This window comes from Bos taurus, chromosome 2 (assembly GCF_002263795.3).
Source record: "Bos taurus isolate L1 Dominette 01449 registration number 42190680 breed Hereford chromosome 2, ARS-UCD2.0, whole genome shotgun sequence".
In the NCBI taxonomy this organism is placed as follows: Eukaryota; Metazoa; Chordata; class Mammalia; order Artiodactyla; family Bovidae; genus Bos; species Bos taurus.
The window spans coordinates 71,398,138-71,410,923 of record NC_037329.1 but is presented as its reverse complement, the minus strand read 5'-3'; the positions used below and the strand labels follow the sequence as shown (position 1 = coordinate 71,410,923).

The following is a 12,786-nucleotide window of genomic DNA, read 5'->3' as shown; positions in this document are numbered from 1 at the left end:
AAGTTAAAAAAATTCTCAAGCCTTTTCTCTTTCCTATGTGTACGTGAGTGCTCAGTCACTCAGTCGTGTCCAACTCTGCAACCCTATGGACTGTAGCCCACTAGGCTCCTCTGTCCATGGGATTTTCCAGGCAAGAATACTTGAGTGGGTTGACATTTACTTCTCCAGGTGATCTTCCTGACCTGGGGATCAAACCCACATCTCCTGCGTCTTCTGCACTGCAGGCGATTCTTTACCGCTGAGCCACCAGGTAAGCTGGTGGCTTACAAGTATACACACACACATATCTACATGATAATACTCATGTTCATGTTGTGTATATATACATATATATGTACTTAAAGAGTTTATAAAATTCCATGAGAAAGTCTATTGAGATATTAACTGGATTGCATTAAATCTATAGATCAATTTAGAAAGAGGTGACATCTTTGCAATGTTTATCCTTTTCCATGAAATGTCTGTAAAAATCTTTCAACTTATTTAGATCTTTGTTGCTGTTCTAGTGTAAAGCTTTGTAATTGTTAGATTTGCTTCTAGGTACTTGCTTGCTATTATAAATTACATGTTTATTAAATTATATGTTAACATTTTCTTTCTTGTATGTGAAAATACATGCATATTGTACAATGATTTTATATACAATTGCCAAGCTCTCTCACAAATTCAGCAAGACGAATTATTCTGGCAATAGATTCTTTTAGATTTTCTATAATCATAGTCCGTTATATCATATGAAATCAAAGATCTTTCTCTCCAATATTTATGACTTTTATTATATCTTTTTCTTATCATGCTTACACTATATAGAATCTCTAACACAATACTGAATAAAGGAGCTTATGCTTCCTTGTACATATAATACTTCTAACTTTCACCAATTGGAAAGACTTTTACTGCAATTTTTTTTAAAAAAGCAATTTATCAGTTTACAAAAGTTTCTGCTTTCCTCATTTGGTGAGTTTTCTTTTTGGAAAATTGTGAATATTACATCAAAAAAGAGAGAGAGAAAGAAAGAAATGTACAGTCTAGATAGGCAAGATCGAACAAACACATGTGGCCCTGGGAAAGGATGAAGTCACATGGAAATCAGTCCCTTGTGATGGGGGATGGGGTGCCTTGGAATGGGGGGGCCAGACTGTGTGGTCCTCACTAGAGCCGCACACCATGTGCACATGTGCATAAACACCAGTAACTGGCTGGGAAGGAAAGGGTGCCTGGGGTGTCAAGAGGCCACGAGAGCCTCTGGCGCTGCAGGTTCTTGAACAGAGAAACAATGTGAAGACAGAGTCATTGGAAATGGATCAGCCCCACATTGGCCCGGGCAGTGGGCCACAGAAGAGAAGGCGGATCTGCTGAACAAGCCGAGGCTGAGGTGCGTCAGGGTGTGACGGTGGACCTGGGGGTGGCCTCATGGAAGAGTGACTGGCAAGACTTTGGGGCCAGAGGACATGTGGGGGAGAAGGAAAAAGGTGAAAATAGTTCAGATTTGACAGATCCAGAAGAGAAAAGTGAGAATGATGGAGGTGGGAGATGGAGAAGAATCTTTCCATTGTTAAAATTAAAAATTGGGATAGACAACAGGTCCCACTGTATAGCACAGGGAACTATATTCAATATCCTCTGATAAAACATAATGGAAAAAGAATATATATATATATACACACACACACACATATACATACATAACTGAATCACTGTGCTGTACAGCAGAAACTAACACAATCAATTAGAAATCAATTATAAATTGATTTATAAAACCAATTATACTTTTAAATCAATTATACTTCAATAAAATAAAACTTAAAGAATAAACAAAAATTACAAATTGAGGTTTTTAACCAGAAACTGTCACATGACAGAAGAAACTCTGGCGGGGGCTGCTGTCCCCACTTCGCAGTTGAGGACACTGCGGCACCAAGGCTGAAAGAGCTCCTCCCGGATCCCATATCCGTGGTGGAGCTGGAGCCAGTGCTCTGGCGTCTGACTTCCTGTCTTGTTTGACAAGGGGAGCGAGGGGGCAAGGAACCCACCCAGGGACCCACCCTGAGGATCAGCATGCAGACAGGGGCGTGGACAGCAAAGTGAAGTCACTCAGGCGTGTCCTACTCTTTGCGACCCCATGAACTGTAGCCTACCAGGCTCCTCCATTCATGAGATTTTCCAGGCAAGAGTACTGGAGTGGGTTGCCATTTCCTTCTCTAGGGCATCTTCCCAACCCAGGGATGGAACCTGGGCCTCCAGGGTTGCTGGCAGACACTTTACCATCTGAGCCACCAGGGAAGCCCTTGGACAGCAAAGGGGGAAAAAAAATGGAGACCAAGAGGAGAAAGCAGAGTGTGGGAAGGAGGTGCCTGTATAGGGTGCCGATAATCTCAAATTGATGCCTGACTTGTGGACATGTTGGAAAAAAAACACTCTGTGAAAAGGTAAGCAAGTTAAAAATTATTAAAAATCTCTTGGTAAGAGGATTTCTAGAAAATTGCTTATATGCTTAAAAAATAAGCATATAAAGAGCTGCTGACAATTAGAATCCAAATAAAGAAAAGTTACTCACTTCTTTCAGGTCGTGTAAAATCCGTTTGGGGTGAACTTCTGTCTTGCGTCGCTGGAATTCCTCATACAAAATAGGATCTCCTCTATCTAGCTGGGGTTTTCAATCATTGAAAATATTAAAATTGAATACAGATGCACACAACTACAACTGTTATTTCTCTTTAAAATGGGTAGAAACACATTAAGCAATTGGTCTAATCCATCCATGATGTTCCCTCTGGGAGTGGTGGTTAAAATGATCATTGCAAGTACGCCTACTGTTTAAATATGGAAAGTTTTATTAGAAGCACAAACCCAACACCTTCTTATTAAAATTAGTGTGTGTGTGTGTGTGTGTGTGTGTGTGTGTGTGCATGCACGCGCACACTCGGTCGTGTCTGACTCTTTGAGACCCCATGGGCTGTAGCCCGCCAGGCTCCTCTCTCCATGGAATTTTCCAGGCAAGAATACTGGAGTGAGTTGCTGTTTCCTCCTCCAGGGGATCTTTACGATAGTCTCTGGAAATTATTTGAAGCATTTAAAATTCACAGAGAGGATTCTAGGAAACTGTGTCACCATGGGGGTGTAGAGATTTCATTTAAAAGAAATTTAACGTCCCAGTAAAGTTTTAAGCTCCTTAGAGCTAATTAACCAAGTATCAGGTTTAACACAGGCATGTGATCTCTCCCCTTTTCCTGGCTGGTGGAGGTTGGGGGTCTGTCTCGTCCCTGGATTAAGAGACCCCCCCTTAATCCCCCTTCCCCCAGATCACCCCCCTTCCCCTATTACTTGTGTCCTCCTGGCCCCTGAGTAATCTCCCTTGTTCCAAACTGGGCACTTCCAGGTTGTTCCCAGGAAGGCTGGCTTGGCTTGGTCAGTGTCTGTACATACCTGCCTCCACAGTAAAAAGGACCATACACACTGCAAAAATGTGTTAGCTTTTGCTTCTCTGTGGGTTTTATTATTTGTTAATTAACTTCTAAAATTAGCTTGGTTCTCAGCTACACTGTCCACAGTCATTTTTAAGACTAAACTGATTGGCATACACACACTACTATATTTAAAATGGATAACCAACATGGACCTACTGTATAGATCAGGGAATTCTGCTCAATATTCTATAATAGCTTAAATGGGAAAAGTATTTGATAAAAATAGATATACATATATGTATAACTGAATGCAGATGATACCACTCTAATAGCAGAAAGTGAAGAGGAACTAAAGAGCCTTTTGATGAAGGTGAAAGAGGAGAGTGAAAAAGCTGGCTTAAAACTCAACACTGAAAAAATGAAAATCATGGCATCTGGTCCCATCACTTCATGGCAAATAGAGGAGGAAAAAGTGGAAACAGTGACAGACTTTATTTTCTTGGGCTCCAAAATCACTGTGGATGGTGACTGCAGTCATGAAATTAAAAGATGCTTGCTCCTTGGAAGAAAAGCTATTACAAACCTAGACAGCATATTAAAAACCAGAGACATTATTTTGCTGACAAAGGTCCATACAGTCAAAGCTATGGTTTTTCCAGAAGTCATGTACAAATGTGAGAGTTGGACCATTAAGAAGGCTGAGCACTAAAGAATTGATGCTTTTGAACTGTGGTGCCGGAGAAGACTCTTAAGAGTACTTTAAGACTTCAAGGAGACCAAACCAGTCAATCGTAAAGGAAATCAACCCTGAATATTCATTGGAAAGACTGCTGCTGAAGCTCAAATACTTTGGACACCTGATGTGAAGAGCTGACTCACTGGAAAAGATTCTGATGCTGGGAAAGACTGAGGGCAGGAGGAGAAGGCGGCAGCAGAGGACATGATGATTGGATGGCATCACTGATTCAATGCACATGAATTTGAGCAAACTCTAGGAGCTAGTGAAGGACAAGGGAGTCCGGCATGCTGCAGTCTATGGAGTCCGAAAGAGTTGGACACAACTTAGTGGCTGAACAATAACTTAGCAACTGAACAACAATGATAACTGAATCTCTGTGTCACACACCTGAAACTAACACATTGTTAATCAACTATGTTGTTGTTTAGTCAATAAGTTATGTTTGACTCTTTTGCAACCCCAGTGGACTACAGCCTGCCAAGCTCTTCTGTCCATGGAATTTCCCAGGCAAGAATACTGGAGTGGGTTGCCATTTCCTTTTCCAGAGGATTTTCCTGACCCAAGGAGGGAAACTGCATCTCCTGAATCGGCAGGGAGATTCTTTACCACTGAGCCACCAGAGAAGCACTATTCCAATATAAAATAAAAATTAAAAATTAATAAATAAAGATTGAACTTCAAGAAATCTATTCCAACCATCACATTAACACCTTATTTGGAAATAAGAGGACCTACTGTATGGCACAGGGAGCTACACTGTATTTTGAGCTATAGAGTATTTTGTCATAATGTATAAGGGAAAAGAATCTCAAAAAGAATATATATACATATATGTGTGTGTGTGTATAACTGAATCACTGTACTGTATACTTGAAACTAATATGAGCCTTACAAATAGCTGAGAAAAGAAGAGAAGTGAAGGCAAAGGAGAAAAGGAAAGATATATCCATCTGAATGCAGCGTTCCAAAGAATAGTAAGGAGAGATAAGAAAGCTTTCTGAAGTGAACAATGCAAAGAAATAGAGGAAAACAACAGAATAAGAAAGACGAGATCTCTTTAAGAAAATTAGAGATACCAAGGGAATACTTCATGCTAGGATGGGCACAATAAAGGACAGAAACATATGGACCTAACCAAAGCAAAAGATATTAAGAAGAGGTGGCAAGAATACACAGAAGAACTGTACAAAAAAGGTCTTAATGACCTGGATAACCAGGATGGTGTGGTCACTCATCTAGAAGCAGATATCCTGAAACCTGGAGTAAGAAGTCAAGTGGGCCTTAGGAACCATTACTACAGACAAAGCTAGTGAAGGTGATGAAATTTCAGCTGAGCTATTTCAAATCCTAAAAGATGATGCTGTTAAAGTGCTGTACTCAACATACCAGCAAATTTGGAAAACTCAGCAGTGGCCACAGGACTAAGGCCACTCAGTGTTGATTCTCAATCCAATCCCAAAGAAGGGAAATGCCAAAGAATGTTCAAACTAGTGCACAACTGCACTCATTTCACATGCTAGTGAGGCTTCAACAATATGGGAACCGAAAACTTCCAGATGTACAAGCTGGATTTAGAAAAGGCAGAAGAGCCAGAGATCAAATTGCCACCATCCACTGGATCACAGAAAAAGCAAGAGAATTCCAGAAAAACATCTACTTCTGCTTCATTGACTATGCTAAAGCCTTTGACTGTGTGGATCACAAAACTGAAAAATTCTTAAAAAGATGGGAATACCAGAACACCTTAGCTGCCTCTTGAGAAACCTCTATGCAGGTCAAGAAGCAACAGTTAGAACCAGACGTGAAACAAGGGACTGGTTCAAAATTGGGAAGGCAGTACGTCAAGGCTGTATATTGTCACCCTGTTTATTTAACTTATATGCAGAGTACCTCATGCGAAATGCCAGGCTGGATGAAGCACAAGCTGGAATTAAGACTGCAGGTAGAAATATCAATAATCTCAAATATGCAGATAACACTACCCTAATGCAAGAAAGCAAAGAGGAGCCTTTTGATGAAGCTGAAAGAGGAGAGTAAGAAAGCTGGCTTAGAACTCAACATTCAGAAAACAAAGATCATGCCATCCAGTCCTATCACTTCATGGCAAATAGATGGGGAAAAAATGGAAACAGTGACAGACTTTATTTTCTTGGGTTCCAAAATCACTGTGGACAATGAAATTAAAAGATGCTTGCTCCTTGGAAGGAAAGCTATACAAACCTAGACAGTGTATTAAAAAGCAGAATCATCACTTGGCCAAAAAGGTTTGTATACTCAAAGGTATAGTTTTTCCAGTAGTCATGTACAAACGTGAGAGTTGGCCCATAAAGGCTGAGTGCTTAAGAATGAATGTTTTTGAACTGTGGGGTTGGAGAATACTCTTGACAGTCCCTGGGACAGCAAGGAGATAAAGCCAGTTAATCTTAAAGGAAATCAATCCTGCATACTCCACTGGAGTATGCATATCCCACTGGAAGGACTAATGCTGAAGCTGAATCGCCAACACTTTGGCCACCAGATGTGAAGAGCTGACTCATTAGAAAAGACCCTGATGCTGGGAAAGACTGAAGGCAGGAGGAGAAGGGGTGACAGAGAATGAGACGGTTGGATGGCATCACCAATTCAATGGACATCAGCTTGAGCAAACTCTGGGAGACAGTGAAGGATAGGGAAGCCTGCTGGCATGCTGCAGTCCATGGGGTCACAAAGAATCAGACGCGACTGAGTGACTGAACCTCAACAAAATCAACTATACTTCAGTAAAATAAACAAAACAAAACAGAAATGAGAGACATCTATGGTTGTCAGCATTTGAACTCATATAAGTTCAGCTCTTATATGAACACAGCTGATCTCAAACACATGTGGAGTTTGAGACTGTGGACCTCAGGTTCAAAACACAGATTTTGTAGGGAGAGACCTAACTCTCCTCCACCACAAGTCAAATAAAATAGGCAATTTTAAAAAGGGATTGGCAAAGGTGTTGTTAGAAGAAAGAGAGAGACTCCTTGTATCTTTATTCAGACTCTACTTATTTATAATGAACATCTCAGAAGTGAACATTACTGACCATCTCCCTTGAGCAAGAAGTCGCCACCCTTGAGTGTCTGTGCCATTGGGCTCTCATGCCCACTCAATCTGAATCCTCCATCCCTCTTGCTTTGCTCAGCTTCCTGCTGTTGGCCTGGGCCTCCAGCTTTAGTTTGGACCTGGCTCTGGTGTGGCTCCTGGCTGCTGTCTCTGTGTCTCTTATCTCCATGCACTGTAGATCATGCCCAGCATTCCAGCCCAAATTGGAGCCATTCCCTGACTCTGAATTGGATGCCTGTTTCTTATTTACTACTTTTCAAAACCATACTGTGTCTCCTAGGAAGCTTTCTAGTTAGATGAGTCCTCTCTCGCTGTCCCTTGAATCGCTACACTACTTAGAGGATGTTTCCAGTGACAGGTATGGCCAGCCTCAATTCACTGCTAACGGTGGGCATGTTATCAGCCTCCCCTTCCAACTTAACTGTAAGATTTTTTTTTTCCTTCGGCTGTGACATCTTGCATATAGCAGGAATTAAAAATATTTGGTGAAATAAATGATATCAGATTAGCAGTGATTCTGACCTTGTATTTGTTGTTTACTCTTTGCCGCTCCTCATAAATGTCTTTTTTAAATTTAAAGGACATATGATCCTTACCGAGGTGCACCTGCCTGGGGAGAAAAAAAACCAAAAACAATTTCCAGAACCCATCAGAATACCACAATCGATTTCAGGATGGAGGGTCTCAGCTGAATTGCAGAGCTGATGCAGGAGAGCACACCAAAGAAGAGAGAAGTTGCAGATGCCAGCAACACAAGTAGAGTGAACAACATGCTCCCCACAGGGAAGCTTGTCTTCCAGTGACACATGCTAAAATATTTATGAATAAAGAGACCTGGACACTCAATCTTATTCATCATTTACTTCAGTTCAGTTGCTCAGTCGCGTCCAACTCTTTGCTACTCCATGAATCGCAGCACGCCAGGCCTCCCTGTCTGTCACCAACTCCCAGAGCCTACCCAAACTCATGTCCATCAAGTTGGTGATGCTATCCAGCCATCTCATCCTCTGTTGTCCCCTTCCCCTCCTGCCCCCAATCCTTCCCAGTATCAGGGTATTTTCCAATGAGTCAACTCTTCGCATGAGGTGGCCTAAGTATTGGAGTTTCAGCTTCAGCATCAGTCCTTCCAATGAACACCCAGGACTGGTCTCCTTTAGGATGGACTGGTTGGATCTCCTTGCAGTCCAATGGACTCTCAAGAGTCTTCTCCAACACCACACTTCAAAAGCATCAATTCTTCGGCGCTCAGCTTTCTTCACAGTCCAACTCTCACATCCACACATGATCACTGGAAAATCCAGAGCCTTGACTAGATGGACCTTTGTTGGCAAAGTAATGTCTCTGCTTTTTAATATGCTATCTAGGTTGGTCATAACTTTCCTCCTAAGGAGTAAGGGTCAAAATGCAAATCAGAGCCACAGTGATGGACTACATCATACCTACTTGGATGGCTACGATCGTTGACAAAGATGATGATAGCAATCATAACAAAGGAAAATAACAGGAGTTGCCAAGGATGTGGAGAAACTGGAATGTAAAATGGTGTAGTCATATAGAACACAGACTGGCTGTTCTCAAAAAGTTATAGGTGAATTATCTTGAGACCCAGTAATTCCTCTCCTATGTATACACCCAAGAGCACTGAAAAGGTAAGTTCACACAAAAACTTGTATACAAATGTTCACAGCAGCATTATTTCAAATAGCCCAAAACTGGAAACCTCCCAAATGTCCACCAACTGATGAATAAACACGGTGTAGAATGTTGATAAAACAAACCCTTATTCCCCATAAAAATAAATGAAGTACTGACAGATGCTGTGACATGGATGAAGTTTGAAAACATGTTTAGTGAACAAAGTGAAAGTGTTAGTGGCTCAGTCGTGTCCAACTCTTTGTGACCCTTTGGACTATAGCTTGCCAGGCTCCTCTGTCCATGCAATTCTCCAGGAAAGAATACTGGAGTGGGTAGCCACTCTTTCCTCCAGGGAATCTTTCCGACCGAGGTCTTGAATCTGGGTTTCCTGCATTACAGGCAGATTCTTTACTGTTTAAGCCACCAGGGAAGCCCAGTGAAGAAGCCAGTTACTAAAGGTCACATATTATATGACTACATTCATATGAAATGTCCAGAAGGGGCAATACCAGAGACAAACAGTGGTTGAGTGGTTGCCAGGGGTAGGGGAAACAGGAGGATGGGGGGATGACTGCTTCATGCTTACAGGATGCTTTTTGGCAGGGATGTAAAAGGTCTGGAACTAAGTACTGATGGTTGTACAACACTGTGAACATACTAAGAACTTCTGGGGTTGTACACATTAAAATGACGAAAATGGTTCATTTCATGTGATGTGAATTTCATCCCACTTTAAAAAAAACTCTGGGGGACTTCCCTGGTGTTACAGTGGATAGTAGTCCACTTGCCAATATGGGGACACGAGTTCAATCCCTGGTCTGGGAGGATTCCACATGCTGTGGAGCAACAAAGCTCGTGCGCCACAACTACTGAGCCAGCACTCTAGAGCCCATGAACCACAACTACTGAGCCCACGCACCTAGAGCCTGTGCTCCGCAGCAAGGGAAGCCACTGCGGTGAGAAGCCAGTGCATCACAACTAGAGAGTGGTCCCTGCTCCTCACAACTAGAGAAAGCCCGCATGTAGCAATGACCCCCCAAAAAAACTAATTAAAAAAGCAATTAATTAAAGGAAAACAACCTCTCATATGTAATGTACCCATTGTGGAGTCTGACACACATTCAGAGTATATAGTAGTGGAATTCCCTGGTGGTCCAGTGGTTAGGTCCTGGCACTTTCACTGCCAAGGGCCCAAGTTCAATCCCTGGTCAGGGAAATAAGCTCTCACAGGCTGAGTGCCAGAAAAAAAGGATATAGTAAAAGTTCTGGAGAACTGTTTTAAAGGAGACTAAAGAGATAAAAAAAACTAAATACAAACCATATGATCTTTGATTGGACCTTGGGTTCCCCTTTTGAAAAACCGAAACATCCCTGGAATAGAAGCGCTCTGGGGACAACTGGGCAAACGTGCACACAGGCTGATGATTTAACGTGGTATCAATGTTAAACTCTTAGAAGTAGTTATGGTGAAGCTGGAGAATGTCCTTGTTCTTAGGAGCTAAAGCCTTTAGAGGCGAGGCCTCATGGTTACCGGTACCTGCACTCACTTCCAAATGGCTCAGGGAGATGAAAGGAGTGTGTGTTGAGTGTGCATCTGCGCTTGTGTGCGAGGCACAGTGCTAACAACTGATGACCATACATCAGTGTGTGTGGGTCTCACTGGATGGTTTAAAATCTTTCAACAAAATGTTGGGAGAAAATATTAAGTGAATAATACATGATCAAAATTGAATTTAGGATATGATTGCAAGCCTGTTACAAAGCAGCACAGAAGGAAGGAAAAACACCAGGGTTAACAGTGGTCACTGCATTATAGTGATTCTTTTTCCTTTTCTACACTTAAAAACTGTTTTCAAGTTTTTTACAATGATAACGTGCCCTTTTATTTTTTTACAATAGGGAAAGAGTTTTTTCTCAAATGGTCCTGGGTAACCTGGCATACTCTCCATTCAACTGAGGCCAGACCCTGAGTACAGACTCACAGGGTTCTGTGAATTCATAAAAGGGGTTGTTTCTCATGAGAGGTGGCAGGGTGCGAACACCTGGGCTGGCCCCAGAGCATGCAGTGAGTTCTCTGGGCGGTGAGGAAGCAGGGCTGTGACAGGGTGGCCGCCTAACCAAACTTTCCAGGAGTCTCTTTTTGAACTCAGTTTTTGAGTTTCCACAGTTACTTCAGCTGAGTCTGTACATGTAGATATGTCTTGTATGGTCTGGTAAAGACCTGCATCTGAATTTGAAAACCTTTTCTAGGAGCCTCTCCCACCCCACCTGCACTGCCAGGCTCCCCAGATGGCCCCTGGAGCTCAGAGCCCAGGGCACAGGGGGCTTGGGTGGGGTGAGAGAAAGTTGGGCAAGATTCAGGGTCCCCGAGTCACCCCAGGGAGGGGGTGTCCTGGCGTGAGGGGGGTGCACTTTGGTTCTGTGCTGGTCACACTTAGGAAAGAGCATGGTGTGGTCACATTGATTTACTCCTGATAGAAACTTCACTCTGAAACAAAGTCCATTAAAGGGGAGAAAATAATCAAATGTTTCAGAGGGCATAAAAAGTTATTACATTCATTCATTCATTGTGTCTCACGGATAAAAAGCCATTTACCAAAAACACCATCACTTGATGCAAATAATCGTGGGACACTTACCACTTCAGGTGATTTTCAATCTCTTCACAAGTGTCCTGTCTGACTTTCTGTTCAAAGAGCGCTTCTTTCATTTGTCTTGTTTTTGAAATCTCAGTGCCTTGGTCCAAAACTGAGGGCAGGAGCAAACAATGATTATACCAGTAATCAAATCAGAATCACTGGCCGGGAGAAAAACATTTCTAACGGCAAAATGTTAACAGGGCTCTAACTGAGTTTTGTTGCTGCTGCTCATAAGCAGTAAATATGAGAAGCAATAACTCCTTTAGATTCTGCCCAGAGCTGATTTGGAGAAGGCACTGGCACCCCACTCCAGTACTCTTGCCTGGCAAATTCCATGGACGGAGCCTGGTGGGCTGCAGTCCATGGGGTCGCTAAGAGCCGGATATGACTGAGCGACTTCACTTTCACTTTTCACTTTCATGCATTGGAGAAGGAAATGGCAACCCACTCCAGTGTTCTTGCCTGGAGAATCCCAGGGACGGGGAGCCTGTTGGGCTGCCATCTATGGGGTCGCACAGAGTCGGACACGACTGAAGCGACTTAGCAGCAGTAGCAGCAGAGCTGATTTATGGTGGATTCATTGCTTACCTTCTCTCAATTCTTTAATCTTTAATTTTCCTGGTTCTTGGTTTAAAACAGTTGCCACAGCAAATGGACTCAATAAATCTACTGGAAATCTCAAGTTGTGATATTCGATTTCCTGAGATCAAATCAGGAGAGAAAAGTCACTATTTGGCCTTTCTGTTGTTCTTTCTGTTGTGATAACCATAATGCCCGCTTTACCTTAATCTTTGGAGGCTTTGCTTTTGCTGGCAATTGGGGAAAAGGTACACGTGTCATTGCCTTTTCTGGAGGAACAACTACTTTTTTAGAAAGATTATTTACTCTTTCAAATTCTTCCAACCTAGAGTTGAAAACAGATATTAAATTAGTATGTAATGCAACAACTCAAGGCTCTGAGTTTTAGTTCTTTCCAATAATATCATGACTTATAGTCCATTAAATACTATATCTAAACTATGATTTTTTTAGCTGTCATGTATGGATGTGAGAGTTGGACCATAAAGAAGGCTGATCACCAAAAGAATTGATGCTTTCAATCTGTGGTGTTGGAGAAGACTCTTGAGAGTCCTTTGGACAGCAAGGAGATCAAACCAGTCAATCCTAAAGGAAATAAACCCTGAATATTCATTGGAAGGATTGATGCTGAAGTTGAAGCCCCAATGCTTTGGACACACCTGATGTGAAGAGCCAATTCATTGGAAAAGACTCTGAT

The 12,786-nt window shown here is 42.2% G+C and overlaps 1 protein-coding gene and 1 non-coding gene across 4 annotated transcripts in view; one reads left to right on the top strand and one right to left on the bottom strand.

The window, feature by feature from the left end:
• Positions 1–12,786, bottom strand: part of CFAP221 (cilia and flagella associated protein 221) — a 133,638-nt gene that overhangs the window by 59,285 nt on the left and 61,567 nt on the right. For all 3 annotated transcript variants that reach the window (XM_024981066.2, XM_059878644.1, XM_024981052.2), the window contains exons 9-13: positions 12,294–12,414; positions 12,099–12,210; positions 11,511–11,619; positions 7,759–7,846; positions 2,558–2,647 (exon numbers count right to left, since the gene is read on the bottom strand). In XM_024981066.2, the coding sequence (XP_024836834.1) occupies positions 2,558–2,647; positions 7,759–7,846; positions 11,511–11,619; positions 12,099–12,210; positions 12,294–12,414 (520 nt within the window). The remainder of the gene's footprint in view (positions 1–2,557; positions 2,648–7,758; positions 7,847–11,510; positions 11,620–12,098; positions 12,211–12,293; positions 12,415–12,786) is intronic.
• Positions 10,015–10,087, top strand: TRNAE-UUC (transfer RNA glutamic acid (anticodon UUC)). The gene has a single exon. It is a non-coding gene; the product is annotated as a tRNA-Glu (tRNA).